The sequence below is a fragment of the Etheostoma spectabile genome, chromosome 11, assembly GCF_008692095.1.
Source record: "Etheostoma spectabile isolate EspeVRDwgs_2016 chromosome 11, UIUC_Espe_1.0, whole genome shotgun sequence".
NCBI lineage: Eukaryota > Metazoa > Chordata > Actinopteri > Perciformes > Percidae > Etheostoma > Etheostoma spectabile.
In genome coordinates this window covers 13681171-13696544 of record NC_045743.1, presented here as the reverse complement: position 1 = coordinate 13696544, position 15374 = coordinate 13681171, and the positions used below count along the sequence as shown (strand labels likewise).

Here is a 15374-nt window from a genome sequence, read left to right as displayed (position 1 = left end):
GCTGCAGAACCCAAGTTCGTTTCAGCTTGAGTACACAAACAGATGGTCGGACTTCTCCTTCAGGATTCTTGTGAAGCAAATTCATAGTTCCTTTTATCATGGCAAGTCTCCAGGTCCTGAGCAGCAAACAGTCTTGGGGATCATCAAGAGGTTGGGAGAAATTGAGACACTTTGAATTTCTTTTGCCAGCATGGTTTTCCCTTGGAACTTGCCTGCAGCCATTTTTTCCCATCTTTACCTGATGTGGAGGAATGACGCTGACCTTACTGAGGCAAGTGGGCCTGCAGTCTTTGACGTTTTGTGGGGTCTTTTGTGACCTCTTGGATAGTCGTCGCTGCGCCTTTGGGTAATTTAGCGCCCAGCCATCCTGGAAGGTTCACCACTGTTCCATGTCTTCGCCATTTGTGGATAATGGCTTCACTGTGGTTCGCGATTCCCAAACTTGGAAATGGCATATAACCTTTCCAGACTGATAGATTCAATACTTACTTTATTATTTCAATTGTTCCTGAATTCTTTGGGGCTCGGCATGATGTGTAGCTTTTAAGGATTTCTGGTGGACCTACTGTGTCAAGCAGTCCTATTTAAGTGATGCCTTGATTTGAACAGGTGTGGCAATAACAGGCCTGGGTTGGCTAGAGAAATGAACTCAGTGTGGACAACCACAGTTATAGTATGTTTAACAGGGGGGGCAATCCTTTTCACACAGGGCCATGATGGTTTGGATTTTTTTTCACCTTTAATATAAACACCTTCATTTACAAATGCATTTTGTGTTTACTTGTGTTGTCCTTGACTATTTTTAAATGGTTGATGTTCCGAAACACTTAAGGTGACAAACATGCAAAGGAACGAAATGAGGAAGGGGGCAAACACTTTTCACACCACTGTATCTATCTATCTATCTATCTATCTATCTATCTATCTATCTATCTATCTTCTATCTATCTATCTATATCTATCTATATATTATAATCTAATATATAATACCACTGCCAAGCTTGGGGAGATTTATACCTTGTAAAAAACGTTACCTCATATAGACTGCCTTCAAACCACAACTGGAACAGTAATAAAGGATCTCCAGTCCGCATTGCTACATCTCTTTTCCCACTACATGAGGTTTCCTCGGTGCATTCAGACCCCTGTCCATGGTGCTGAAATGTGAAAACTAAGCGCCCGCAGGCCACAAAAGAAACTTTACTAGCACTACTCATTATGGAGTGTTTAGTTTGTGGCCTTATTAGTATTATTTATAATTTGCTTTGGTGTGAAGCCTTTTTATCGTGTGATACGTCTTTATTTACATTATTTTTTGGAACAGTTTATTGTCCATAAGCAGTAGCCTACAAACATTTTCCTTTTCTGAATTCCAAACTTAAAAAACAAAACATAAATAGCAATATTTTTGGTGCTTTACTAGCAAAATAAATGAGCTCCTCGATGTCAAGATGTTGATGCTGACTAGTCAGACTGCTGGGAATAAAATAAATGATTTGCTTGAATTGCAACACATCCTCTAATTGAATGTATGTGCGGCTGACAGGCTGCCAGATAGAGGGCATCTCCTAATTGGAAGGTTTTCTAACAATAAGCCTCACACAAATTTCCTCAGTGTTACAGGTAGTTATAGGCAAGCAGTCGGAGAAGCTTTAGAAGAGTCACAAATCACTTTGAATTCAGCATCCAGGAATGAGATTTCTTTTTTAATTTAACCTTTAATTATTCAGAGAAGGCAGCCTCTTTTTTTGAAGGAATGCCCTGATCACATTCACACAGTTGCACACATTCATACCTGGAAGCTGCCCAGTACAACCACAGTCTGATCTGCTGGCCACGGAGCAGCTTCACTGGTGTGTTTTTTTGTTTTAGGTTAATGGCCTTGCTCAAGGGCACCTCAGTGGTGGTAATGAGGGAGGGAGAAGCACTGCTCTTTCACTTTCCCCAACCAGATTTTATCCTATAGGTTTAAGGATTGAACAGTCACTTCTTCTCAGAAGACCTTTGTCGCCATCCAGTGGCTTTCTTTTGCTTTACAAAATGTATTCTTTATGTAACTATACTGTACATGAGAATAAAAGTTGGACAGTCTTGTGTTCATAACTGCAGCAGGGGTTCCTAGGTGTTAAACTGTAAATAATCAACATTGGGTTTTAGGGCAAAAAGTGTCATAATGTCCCCCACTGTAGTTCTAGCAGATGTCTGGACTTGCCATAGCAGGAACAGCACAGTTGGAACTAATACTGTTAACAATAGTTCTGTTTCATCTAAGAATCCCAGCAACCCAGGTCAATTGATGTCATTATTAACATTATTGTCTCTTTTTTTATTTTGACATGTCAAAATATGTGCTTTGAAAAATGCTAGTACTAATCTATGTCTAAATCATCAGAAAATGTCTTGGTTTATTTTTACAGAATTAAGGTATCATCCATTACCTTTAAAATAACTATTATATTTAAATTGGCTTTCAGAAAAAATTAACCCCAACTAGAAAGTAGGCTACAGCAAGGAAGTGAGAGAAAAACAGCAGATCCATTAACATGTGTGTACAGTGTGTTTACAGTCTCTTCTGTGGCAATCTGCAGTAAAATATTGCCACCTTCTGGTCCTTTAGGTACACGGCAGGAAGTCAACAGGTTTGAGGTCTCTGTTCTTTCTCACACACTGTTCGTTATGTTAGGTTCTCAGGCCTGGTCCTGTTGAAGTTAGAGGAAAGCCTGTGCAGTGTGTCAAATTGTGAAATCCTTTCAAAATCAGATTTTTGGTCAAACATGGTGATGTAAAATACAGTTTTTTTTTAAAAACTTTTCTTAAAATACTTGTTAGGATATATTAAGAATTATTGTAGACATTTTTAGTCGACTGTTTTGGTATATGCAGTATCTTTTTCATTCATAATAGTCCCCATGGTTTTGCAGTTTTTGGGTTTCCTAGAGTTAGACATAGTTATTGAGCCTATAGCCACTGCTGGAAAGGTAGCAAAGGGAAGGAGCATGATTGTCCTTCAGGGCCTCGGGGGGATTGTAGAGTGGAGCAGGAGGGTATATGCTGTTGAAGGCAGGGGGAGGTGATAATGGTTGATTTCTCTGCATATGGCGGGGCCTCTGTGACCTGCCACCACTGCTGCTCCAGCATAGCACCAATCCTCCAGTCAGACTAAGGCAGGCTGATGCGTAACCGAGGTACACGGCCAGGCCGATCTCATACCTCAGGCCGCTGGGAAGGAAGGGGTCGTAGAAATCCATGATGACATCGTTAGTGGTCCAGGACACGGTGGTCAGGCAGAGCAGGCCCGCACAGAGAAAACAAACCCCCCCACTTAGCAGCAGGGGAGACTTGATTAACGAGTCACGGGCGAAGCGGGTACACTTCATCCCCAACACAGACAGCAGAGATGCCAGGACAGATGTGACGCAGGAGAGCACCATGAGCGCCCGGGCAGCCTTATGTGGAGAACAGATAGAGAGATTAAAACAGATTCTGACTCTAGCTAGTAGGGTTAGAAAACTGCAACTGCACTACTTGGTCATGCAAGACCATGGTAATAAGAAAATCTCCAAATTTCATTGTATGTTATCATGTAAAATGACAAGTCTATCTATCTATTTATCTATCTATCTATGGAATGATTCACATTGAATATTTTTCTTGATTAATCAATTAACAGTTTTGTCTATAAAATGTTTGAGTCCAAACGGTCTTCAACTTCACCAATGTGAATGTGTAGTACCTGCAGGTCGCGTGGCAGTGCCAGTAGAGATCTGTACAGCTCACATTGGTAAATGCCGGTACTGTGCCATACACACTCCATCCACAGGCCTTTCATATAGGCGTTGGCGGTGGTGATGTTGGAGCTCATGTAGGCTGTGCTGCGCCAGTGGGGAAGCAGAGTTGCAACAACAGTTCCTGCAAACCCCAACAGCCCCAAGAAGAAGCCAAGGAGTTGGACCACCATGCTGGCCATGATTTGCCAACGCAGGACAGATGCTCAAACTGCAAAGTACAAAGTTACAGTTTGAAATCACTGTTGATTAGGGATCAACCAATACTATTAATAATATTATTAGTAGTTAATGAAACCGATACTTAGAACCAATATGCATTTACACTGAAAACAAAAAATCTTTAAATAAAAGAATTTTGAATGTTACAAAACTCCAACACAAAACTTTAGAGTTTAATGCTTAAGCAATTATTTTATAAATTAGAAACATTCGACATAATCCACACAGGGACAGACACAGAGCTGTAGCAAAGCAAAAGTAACATACTTTTTAATTAATTAACTTTATCTGTTATCAGGCAAATAAAACGCAGATACAGATAATCTGCAAAGTGCCAAAAAACGGCCCTATAATCGTCCAGGGCCGATAATTGCACTATCCCTACTAGAAAGAGACAATTATGGACATTTGGACATCTCAAAATGCATAAATCACTAAGTAGGCTCATTAATATACATGGAAATCAACAGATAACATAAGTAGACAAAAGGAAAATCAACACACAGGAACACAATAAAAAAGAAACACTTTCAGAACAAAACTACAGTCCCCCAGGCTGAAGATGAGGCTGGATTTCTTCTGTTATCTGCATGGTCTCCAGCAGTACAGTATATTCCACTGAGCTTAGATCCAGTCACAGAGTCTGAGTCATTTCTCAAGTGTCTCTGTTGTGCGGGCAGAAAAAGCTGTGTAAACGTTCTGGCATCAGTCTCTGGTGAGTGGCTGGTGACTGCATCTGTAACTAATGAGAGCAGTGTTCAGCTTCACCTGTTTACCGCTCTCCTCTGGAGGGCAAACCACAGAGTTTATTTGTTAAGCCCACCACCACCCCCTCCGAGATAGAGAGAGAGAGAGAGAGAGAGAGAGAGAGAGAGAGAGAGAAGAGAGAGGAGAGAGAGAGAGAGAAATTAGAGATTACAGAAACACACAGCTGAGAGATATTAAAACCATAAACATTTTCACAGCTGCAGAGTATTTGAGAGAGGACTAGACTTGTTACACTTGCTATCTGAAATAGTGACACATATGGGATTGGTTTTAGGGATTACCCGGCACTCACTTATACATTTTGAAATTCACACATAGCAGTATCAAATCCACAATTGTCCAGTATATATTAAGAAACTCAATGACAAGCCCCCCAAAAATACAATGTCAAGCATGAAAATATATTATTAATGAACTGGCAAAAAATCACTTACCCACTAAAATGCAAAATTCCCCGCAAAAAAGGAAAAGGAGCGACTTTAAATTTGAAAGCAATGAAACCAAACTGTGCTGCTCATACAGATCCATTGTTTTAACTTCCCCAGAGAACAGAGGCTGGTTATAAAGCCTGATTATTGTTCAGTTAGACCTGACACTGTTGGGGCCTCGTAAAAAAATCACAGATACAAGCCTCATTGTGTTTATTCAATGATTGACTGCACTGAAGGCATGAGAAGTGAGCAACAGAAACAAAGGCAAGGCTGTGACAAGCATCTTGTTTCATGTCAGTTTGCCCACACATTAGCCCACCCAAGAGCAAAGCCAGTGCATTATTCATTGTTCAAAATGTTTCGTCACTCGCCAATTGCAATTTCTACAATATGAAATATTGAACATAGGATATTGCTTAACCTTTCGCATTTCAATATTTAGTAAAACTCTCCACATTTGGATACTCACCAGCAAGGTCAGACGAGGACTACAGAGCCATGGTCACAGGTGTCCAGACGGTACACTTCCAGAGAAATAGGGCCATTGGCACTGATTCCACACTCTGCTGCTGCCTCAACGGACAAGGAATATGCATCTGTGCTGCAGGAGTGTCAGATATTTGACTGGGCAGTGTTAGATATCATCATCATCATTATCCCTGTCAGCATCAGGCGCATCCTGCCAGAGATGACATGAGAGACAGTCCCAGTGATGGTTGGTTGCTCCAGACAGATGAACCTGTGAACCCGGAGGCAGAGCAGTGTTGCCAAGCAGAGACAGACAGAAGAGATAATTGTTCTTACTGGTTGTGCTGTTTTTGTCTCAATAATTCAGCTCTCTGCATCTCCACATCTTCTGAATGATTAATGGACAAAATGAAAAGAAAGAAAAAGAAAAGTAAAAAAATCATCAAATTATCAACTGATAAGCAACTTTTAGAAAAACATCAATACATTAACTAGTTATGGTTGATCAGCAGGCATATGAAAATAGGGCTCAGGTAGGAATAAACGGAAGTTACCCTTTAAAAAGTAAACAACGCTGCAAAGTTGATAGCCAAACTGCTCTTGATAGTGACGTGGTACTGTACGTTTGTGTCCTGCAAGCCAGGTGAGGTAACTTAAAACTGTAGTTTTATCTCCGGGTTCTTCTGACGTCCATCTTCTTCCTTCACAGTTCTCTCTCTCTCCCTCTGTGCCCCAAGTGTAACCTACCATGACATCCTGTTGGTATACAAGGGCATTTTCCCAGCCCTTGCACTGGGTCCCCTGTGTAGTATTCAGTTCTTTGTAAGAGCTCTATAGTGAAGGGATGATCCTCTCTGAAGTCTGCCTGTGGGAGACGCCATTTGAATGTGGAACACTTAATAGTCTTAGTTAAGCAGAATAATCCTGTGATTAGCAGCTGAGCATAGCTGGTCTGTTGTGCACAGTGCTGGAGGTTAACACAACCATAATGGTGTGTGCAGTACAGGTCTTCACTTTTGTAGTGTTTTATGTTCTTCAGAGGAAAGCTGCACTCTTTTTTTGTACTGCCCTAACCATTTCAACACTATGCAGATATACACAATGTTCTCAAAATATAGTACAAACTAGCATATCTTAAAGGGCCTGAACTCCCGCACAGCTGATGGCCATTCAGGTTGAATACACCTCTCTGCTCAGGTTAAGGTTGGGCGGAGTGATGATGGGAGTTATGTGAGGCCGCTGCACTTCAAGAACAATCTGTTACTGCTTCATTACTATTTGATATTTGACACACAAAAAAAATATTGGGACAAGGCTATGTACCAACACAAAATAATTTAAGATGTAACCAACACAAAATAATTTTGTAAAAAAGCCACCTTACAAAAAACTGAAAGTGAGAATAAGAGCTGGGATGTAGGCTACTGTAAATTTAGTGTAGGCCTACTATTATTAGTCAGTGTTGAAACATTAGCACCATTTAACGTTACCAGACAAATACTGGTAAAATATGCAAGTGGCTGGTAGATTTACTTCCCACGCTAGCCAAAACAATGGTAATCTTTTGAGTGGCTGTTAAAATTTGAACATTCACTAGCCATTTGGCTGGTGGAAGAAAAAGTTAATTTTTAACCCTGAATAAATGAATGAAATAAGGGAGACTCTATTATATGTCAAAGAAATTACTTTTTATAGTTAAACATTACTGAGCAAACTCAAGCACGCTTTTCTTCTATGGAGCACATTAAACATTACTGTAGGCAGCGCTATTGTTTCCTTAGTGTACCCAGCTGATGGGCAGTGAGGCCTAGTGTTAGCTGGACCATCCACTATGACGTTACTGCAATACAGTACACAACGAAACCTTTACAATCAGCTAACGCCAGTAATGTGCTACTTTTGCTTCAGTTTAGTGGATAAAGCCACTTCTAATACTTCCTTGCCTTAAACGTTACTTTTGTGACATTTTGAATGATTTATCTTACTTCAAGGATATTATTTTAAGGCTACTTCCCATGTGCGTCTTCGAGGGAGACATTTTTTCATGTGGAGACTAGCGTATGTATAAAGTTATTCATTTCGCGCCATCATAGCGTTAGACAGCGAGCACACAGCTGTCTCAACTTTTACAGATGACATTTGCTGCCTATCGACATTAACGTTACTAAGTTAATTATTGGTAAGATACTCTATTGCTTTAACGTTGTATTCCTACGTCCCAGGCTATGACTACATAAAGTTAATGAAATCGAAAATCGAAATTAACGCTAGCTAAATTAACTTTAGGTTAGCTATCTATCTATCTATGTAGATTTAGCTAGCTAGCATAGCTGCTTCTTCTGTGAAACTGGTTTTAGCTAACGTTAGGTTAGCTTGGGAGTCAAATGTCCTTCATTTTGTTTATTACAGTCAATTCAGCGACGATGGCAATGGTTAGGAAAGCCTCCAGAAAAGCTGGGATCTACACACAGACACACAAATCCCGCAAGAGGACTCATCTTCGGCCCCGTCCAACCAGAACCATCATGACCCGCAGCCAGTGTAACAACAGCAGTAGCTTCTTCCACGGGCTCCCGTCAGAGGTGTTTGACATGATCCTGGATAAACTGTCTGGTAGGTGCAACTGGTTAGCCTTAAACTAATAACGTTAACTATGCCCTTCAGAGTGTGATTTAAACTTTCTTGTATTTTACTGACTAACGTTAAGTACCTTTGCTTATGAACTACATTTGTTCTGGGGAAAAGAATAGTTTAGTGTCCTGGTATTTTGTACGGTGCATTGTTAAGTATCTACCAGCAGTCATTGGATATTTTAAACTAAAGGGTTTTTAATGATCAATAATATATATAAATAATATTGTGGTTTACATACACAAGTGTACACAAGTACCAAATACCAAAAGATGTGTCTTTTTCTTAATTTAACCACTACTTTTAGGACACTTTCAGACAAGTTAGTAGAAAACAATGTTTGTTTTCAGTCATATTTGAAAATTTGTAAATGGTCAAATATTTCAAAATGTTTGTGTTTGTCAGAGGTGGAGATCAGTGTGTTCAGCATGGTGTCCAAGGAAATCACTAGATACATTATGAACTACATCTCGACACTGGCCTGGAAGAATAAAACAATCAGTCAAAGCTTTCATCACTCCACCTGCCTTGAACAGAGATCCATTATCGGACATTACAGAGATCTGGGTAAGTGGCAATGCATGTTTAGGTGAATATTTGATCTTGTATAGATCTTCTCCAGACTATATATGGGGAATTTATAACTTACATTCTGTTGATCTGTGTCAAGCATATCAGCCTCTCCCAGCATTTAACATACACTTGAATGATCACCACATTGTACTTGGGATAAGCTACCTTGTCAAGTGAAGTGTTAGGAAAGACCAGCATTTTTTTTTTTTATAATGTGCTTTTTTGTTCAATGTCTTAGGTTTGTTGTTCAAGAGATGTACCCTATTGCTACCAACAAAGGACAGGTTAAAGTTTATCTTTAGCAAGTTTTCACAGGTAAGAAAAATGAGAGGTGAGAGGACAATTAGACAAGGTGTTGTATTAAATGTCACATCAACAAAGAACATGTAATTACACCAGGCTAAATGGTTTAATTTATCTGATGGATTAGATTTATAGGGTAGTTAAGACTATTCATGAAAAAAACGGTTAGTAACATAGTGTAATTTGCTTCATTCCAAAGGATGTAAGGGAATGAGGCAAACTACACTATGTTACTAACCGTTCAGCTTTTGCCTACATTGCAATGTTGTTGTTGAAACAATATGTTATCCAGCCCTAACATCTATTTATCTATTTTCATGATGATGCAAAATAAATAAAGTTGTCCCACTGGTCTGTTTCAGATTCCATGCTTCCTGTTGGAGCAGTGTTTGGCACCAGACTGCATTGGCTTCTCCAGCTACGGAGTCTTCCTCCAGGTAAGGGCCTTATAGAAATACAGATGATGTCAATCATGTTACCCTTTGTGTCCCATCCCAGTGCCTGAAAACATTTAAGCAGGGAATATATCTTTTCTGTTATTAAAAATATTTAGATGTGTTCTGTTGAATACTTTACAGACACTGATCGCAGGTTGGGATGAGCTGGAGTGCCACAGAGTGTTCAACTTCCTTTGTGACTTCACTTATCTGCTGCAAAAAATGGAGGCAGTCATCACTGGAAAACCAGGTGTGTTTTCAGTGTCTGAAAGTGAAAATGTTGCTGAATATAGAACAGGGTTTAAAAAAATAAATAAATAATTAAACAGTCCTGGTTAAAACTGGCAAGGTCTGCGTTGCATGCTTAGCTTTGTGAAAGCCTAAATGGACCTGATACAAAAAACATGTTTCTAAATTTGTTTGTCTGTCCTCAGGGGTGAGATGGTACCAAAAGCTGCAGCTCCGTCTATTCTGCCGTCAGGTTCTGTTGGACCCATGGCCTAACCAGTCGGAATGTCAGTTCTGGCTAATGCAACTCCTAAAGCCTTGGCCGATGGTCAGCCAGGCACACTTACTGTTCATCCTCTATGGACCTCTGCTGCCTGAGGGTATGATTACTTTTATACCTAAAGAAAACAATCAGTTAGTTGGGTTTGTATTCATTTGACTTCATGAGAACATATTAATTGGGCTGATATTTCTTTTGTTGAGAATAATGTTTCTGCATTGGTTAACACTGCCACTCTGAAAACATGATCAGACTGTAATCCTTGCCTACAGAAAGCGCTGTGCAAAAAATGCAACACATTTTAGGTTAGTGGTGAGTTTTGTTCTGAAATGATTTTCTTTCTGTACCAGATTTCTCATCAGTAAAAAAAAGACTGCTACCTCTTGGCCGTGGTTGATAATTATGTTGAAACGTTGATTGAAATACAAAATGCATAGATGTATTATCAGGCCCAATAAACCACTTATGGTGTTGTACTATGGTGGAGGAGGCCTGGGTAACTTACATTGGGGTTGGAAAACGTGGCTGCATTTTTTTAATTTATTGGAATGTGGTATAGCCTAACACAGTTATTAAGTGAGGTTCTCTCCTCCATGCAGGTTCCCTCGGTTGGCAGGATCTGGTGGAGAGGGGGCTGCCTCACAGTGCTCTGTGGGACCTGGCCAGGGCCATCCTTCTGCTCTTTGGCAAACTAGAAGTCCAAGGCCAATGCACCAATTCGCTGCTGTCAATCTTGGAGGAGCTCATTGGTATCATACTTCAGTGGTTCTCAAATGTTTTTATGTCACAGATAAACACATAGTGTTAACTAGGGGTATGGTGTGACACTTAGCTCATGAGACGTGACGAGACATGAGAAGGGGTTCACGAGAACGAAACAAGACAAGATTTTAACACTATTTTAAAGAAAGCTTTAATGAAGAAATATAACTGGAAAAATAGACTCTCCTCAGACAACCAAGGTTATAATGTAACCAAGCGTTTTATTGCAGCAGTATACAAGGAACTTGGCTGCTCTTGTATTGATTGATGACCATTTTGAGACAAGGGGAGAGCATTTCTTTGTTTAATATCATTAAAACTAAAGATAGGTTTTGCTTTCTGCTTCCGATTTATTTTAAAAAGATAGCGAAAGAGAGTGATCTGCGTGAGTCAGCGCCACACTGAACTGTACGCTGCAGTTTGTGTGTGTGTGTGTGTGTGTGTGTGTGTGTGTGTGTGTGTGTCGGGCACAAGTGAGAGATAGAGAGACCGTACCCTCTAACACTGGGTTTTACCGGCAGCTTTGTACCATTGCAGCTCCGCTACCGCTCTGAAAAAGTGAACTCAGAGTCAACTTTGCACACGGGCAGGGGATCTTCAATGCTAATTTAGAGGTCCAAGCCAGACTCATCTTCAAACATATTATAAGACCAACCAGGTCAGACTTCATCTACGGGCGGCTGCTCTGCATTTGTGACCGATATTATCAGACAATTTTTACCTTGATGAGAAGTCTCGTCACATTTTAATGCCGAGATCTCATGAGGGACAAGATCTTGTCACACCTCTAGTGTTTACCGCATGTGATAAGAAATTTAACTGATTGTACTTGGTTGTCCTCCTTGTCATCTCCAGTCATTCCTCAGCCGTGGCATGTGGAGAATGTAGCTCGTCTGTTGGTGTTGTGTGGCAGCAGTCTCTGCTACAATGTTCTAGTCAGCAAGGCTGTCAATAGACGACTTCTTGAGACCTCTAGACTCATTGTGTACATCATACTGGTGAGAATACTAGTTATTTTATCATCCGCAGAGTAAATTAAAGAATGTAAGTTCATTTATGTGTGAATCAGATATTGGCTAGCATTATCCATTTCTGATTTGATTTGATATGATGCAGTTAGACTACAAAGTCATTGTACAGTTGATTTATGTCAGATTGAACATGGCTTAAGGATAAGTGTGCAGAATAGCATCAGGCAGAGAGGAACATGAGTCATGTTATTTTCATTATCTATTGCTTTGCCCTGGTTGTTATGACTCATTTTGCCCTGTCTGCTCATTCCTATACAATATCATCATGGAAAGGGTATTTCTGTTTGTTAACAATGTCTGTAATTGTTTCTCCTGACTGCATTTTATTATGTGCTTGATTTCCTTTATGTTGATCAAAAATCTTTTGACCAATTGGTCTTGTTTATTTTCACTGGTCATTACAGGAAAAGCAGTCAGTTATCCCAGGTAACCTGTGCACAATACCAGGACCTTGGACCTGACCTTATTAAAATTATTATTAACTAACACATTGTTAATTTCATTAATTAAAGCTACAACAACATCTGCGCTGTAAAAAGGCATATTGGTTTTGTATGACTTCCCTAGGTGTGTGAGAAAGACGGCTATCACATGTCCTGGGCGGTGAAAATGGTGCAGCAGATCTGCAAGGTCTTCACCACGGCTCCTGAAAGGTTTGGCTTCATCCAACAACTGGAGAACATGTTTTCTGAAGTCACCAGGGAGTTTTTTGAGTTTTCTGTAGCAGGTGAGGTGGGACATCTAAATTGTACTTCACTCTTTCCTCTTGGTATCAAAAATGAATCTTGAAAAAACCTTGCATCAAGTTATACCACACTTATTTGAAATTGCAGTCATAAAAGCATGAAGGAACAATAAATACAGCATTACGATAGTGGGCAAAGCTACAGTAATAAAATACTGAAAGAAAAATAACAAGACAAACAAGTAATACACAACATATGGGCAGATGATGCAAACAATATTGAGGGGCAGGCAGATTTAAATACCAAAATATCCTAAATTTAAAGATGTGGAATATATACAATCATAAATACAATATGTATGTACAGTATGTATGTACAGTATGAATGTATTTATGTATGTACTGTATGTATGTATAGTATGTATGTATGCAATAGGGCTGAACCACATTGTGTTTTAGCATCGACATTGCAATGTGTGCATGCCCAATAGTCACATCGCAGGACGTTGCGATGTTGACGCTAATCCTTTTTTGCTGCTTGATAGAAAAGTAAACTTCCACCGTTCTCCTTTTACATGATTATTACCGTCCGACTTTAAGACAGGTAGCCATGTGGGCAGCGTGGCAGACGTTAGTCCGACAGGGTTTGTTATGGGAAGTGAAGCTCTCCGTGTGTAGAAAAGTACCGTAGGCAGCAGCTGACCCTGAAGCAGGGATGTGCATAGTTTTGATTGGTAGTCAGTGAAGCTACAGCTGACAGTGTTTTATGTTTGCTGCAAATACAAATTAAATCACTTGATTAATGCAACATAATCACGTCTCCCGGCCATTTCCCCCCGCAGAAAAATGCTACCAGCAAGGCTAAAGCTAATATAGTTAGCCCAAGGAAACAAGAGGTCTGTCCGTCCTTTACGGTTCGGAGCTGCGAGGCTGGAAACGTAACACTAATCTACTACAGAAGTCTGTGTCTGATCTAACGTCATTTCCACTGATTTAATTGTTCTTGGATACACAGTTTGTTGCTAGTGCGCGTGACATGCAGGTCGGATCAATTTATCAAACTAACGAGCTGGCCCCGCTAGTCGACCACAACCGACATTTAGAGGAAGCAACATGCAGTCACTGTCATTCACGTTAGCCTGGATTGATTATTATATGAATCCAATACCAGGATATTTCTACCTGATGTCCCTCTTCAAAATTACAGAGTAACGTTAGTCACAACGCTTACTTGCTTTTGTGTTTGTAAAGCATTAAAGTTCAACAAACAATGGTTCACTTTAGAAAAGATCCTTTTTCATTTTTTTCTTCTATGTAGATGCACTCCTCTACAAAATCACTGCAGTAGTCTAGAAGGATTTATTATTTCCAACAGAGCTATTTATGTAATCTTTTAAAAATTACTTTTTCCTTTTTTCATATCGCAATATATATATCACAGGGTAAAAACAATATCGCAATGTCAGATTTTTCCAATATTGTGCAGGTCTAGTATGCATGTACAGTATGAATGTATGTATGTATATGTATGTATATGTATGCATGCATGTACACTATGTATGTATGTGCTGTATGTATGTATTCTGTATCTTGAAAATAATAATGATAATAATAAGTGTATTCAGGGTATGTGTATGCACGGTTGAGTGGCTGAGAAAATGCTAATGCCTGCAGTGTTGAGCAGCTAGTCTTGAAAGTCTGTGAGTTGATGTGTGGCTGTGCATGTTTGTGACAACTCAGACAGATTGGATTTTATTGGGTTCTCCTCATTATTTTATCAAAAACATTTCTGTCTCAATTACGCCACTGAGAGCAACCCCTCATTTGTTTGCCTTTGATTACGTCCCTCCTTGAAATTTTGGACCCATTTTATCGACACCCATGCTAATGGGCAATAAAACATCTGGAGTGGTGCATTCATTACATTATTTAACTCTCTGCTAGTGTGAATTTATGAAAATAAATGCTACGCGTTTTAAGCTCTATCTGCTATAGAATGGGTTTTGCCATCCAGAATGCCATTAAAAAAACAATGAAGAGGGATTTTAAACATTCACATAATTCAAATGTATTTGAATTATTATATTATCCCTAAACAGTTGGTTCTCGACTTCTTTGTGTTTAACCTTGTGTTGTTTCAGCTGAAAAACCTGTGATCAATTTTTTCAACATTATTGTCACTATTTTCCAACAACCTTTGTCACTTGTTTCAATTTGTGGGTCTTTTTTATTGACGTTTTTGGGATCTTTGCACAGAGTTTTCGACTGTTAATGTTCTGTACTCCGCGCCGCTCAATTTTAATGTCTAAACAGAATGAACGATATGGGTCAATTGACCAAGGACAAATGAGGGTTAAGAATGTTAACTGAGGGAGATTGAGGAAAAGCTAGAAAAAAAACTCTTTAATACAATGGTCAGCATTTGGTAAAGCATAGTTGTGTTCACCTAGATTATCTCTAGAGGTTGGGAACCATGCTTCAACTAGTACCGCCACAGTGCATCGGTTTCAAATTAAAAGAGGTACAGAAAGGATTTTTTAAATTCATCAATTTCCCCCTTCAATCTGTTCTCAGGGAACCATCTTGACGACAGGGAGACTTTCCAGACCCTGTGTATCCTCCTGGACTCCAGCGCTCGCTTCCACACTAAATTCCTCCACATGTTCCTCAAACAGGAATGATGCAGATTAAAAGTGACAATGGAGAGAAGGAAGAGTTGGGAATGAAAAAAACGTAAATAATGAAGTGGGTTAACGGTGAACAGAATGAA

At 39.7% G+C, this 15374-nt stretch overlaps 2 protein-coding genes across 8 annotated transcripts; one reads left to right on the top strand and one right to left on the bottom strand.

Moving 5' to 3' along the window:
• Positions 1-1982: 1982 nt before the first annotated feature.
• On the bottom strand, positions 1983-6840 carry LOC116698390 (claudin-14). Of its 5 annotated transcripts, none has more exons than XM_032530312.1 (4): positions 6229-6840; positions 5676-6062; positions 3734-3996; positions 1983-3446 (listed from the first exon to the last, which is right to left on the bottom strand). In XM_032530312.1, the coding sequence occupies exons 3-4, from the start codon at positions 3965-3967 to the stop codon at positions 2940-2942; spliced, it is 741 nt and encodes a 246-aa protein (XP_032386203.1). In that variant the 5' UTR covers positions 3968-3996; positions 5676-6062; positions 6229-6840; the 3' UTR covers positions 1983-2939. The 5 variants fall into 5 exon arrangements, with proteins under 5 accessions (XP_032386203.1, XP_032386204.1, XP_032386207.1 ...); XM_032530313.1 differs by having other exon boundaries at positions 5676-6059; XM_032530316.1 differs by having other exon boundaries at positions 5676-5945.
• A 663-nt stretch (positions 6841-7503) lies between these two features.
• On the top strand, positions 7504-15327 carry LOC116698389 (F-box only protein 47). 3 transcript variants are annotated; one of them, XM_032530307.1, is made up of 11 exons: positions 7504-7732; positions 8084-8287; positions 8711-8872; positions 9117-9193; positions 9544-9618; positions 9760-9868; positions 10053-10226; positions 10726-10875; positions 11744-11886; positions 12487-12646; positions 15179-15327. In XM_032530307.1, exons 2-11 carry the CDS (start codon positions 8098-8100, stop codon positions 15283-15285), a joined length of 1347 nt encoding a protein of 448 aa, XP_032386198.1. In that variant the 5' UTR covers positions 7504-7732; positions 8084-8097; the 3' UTR covers positions 15286-15327. The 3 variants fall into 3 exon arrangements, with proteins under 3 accessions (XP_032386198.1, XP_032386201.1, XP_032386199.1); XM_032530310.1 differs by lacking the exon at positions 7504-7732 and adding an exon at positions 7746-7853 and having other exon boundaries at positions 12487-12572; XM_032530308.1 differs by lacking the exon at positions 7504-7732 and adding an exon at positions 7746-7853.
• Positions 15328-15374: the final 47 nt, after the last annotated feature.

Coding starts and splice junctions, on each gene's coding strand:
- LOC116698390 (XM_032530312.1), bottom strand. CDS start 3,967: ATGGCCAGCATGGTGGTCCAACTCCTTGGCTTCTTCTTGGGGCTGTTG. Junction 3,447..3,733: donor CACTGCCACGCGACCTGCAG/GTACTACACATT, acceptor TCTCCACATAAG/GCTGCCCGGGCGCTCATGGT.
- LOC116698389 (XM_032530307.1), top strand. CDS start 8,098: ATGGCAATGGTTAGGAAAGCCTCCAGAAAAGCTGGGATCTACACACAG. Junction 8,288..8,710: donor GATCCTGGATAAACTGTCTG/GTAGGTGCAACT, acceptor TGTGTTTGTCAG/AGGTGGAGATCAGTGTGTTC. Junction 8,873..9,116: donor CGGACATTACAGAGATCTGG/GTAAGTGGCAAT, acceptor TCAATGTCTTAG/GTTTGTTGTTCAAGAGATGT.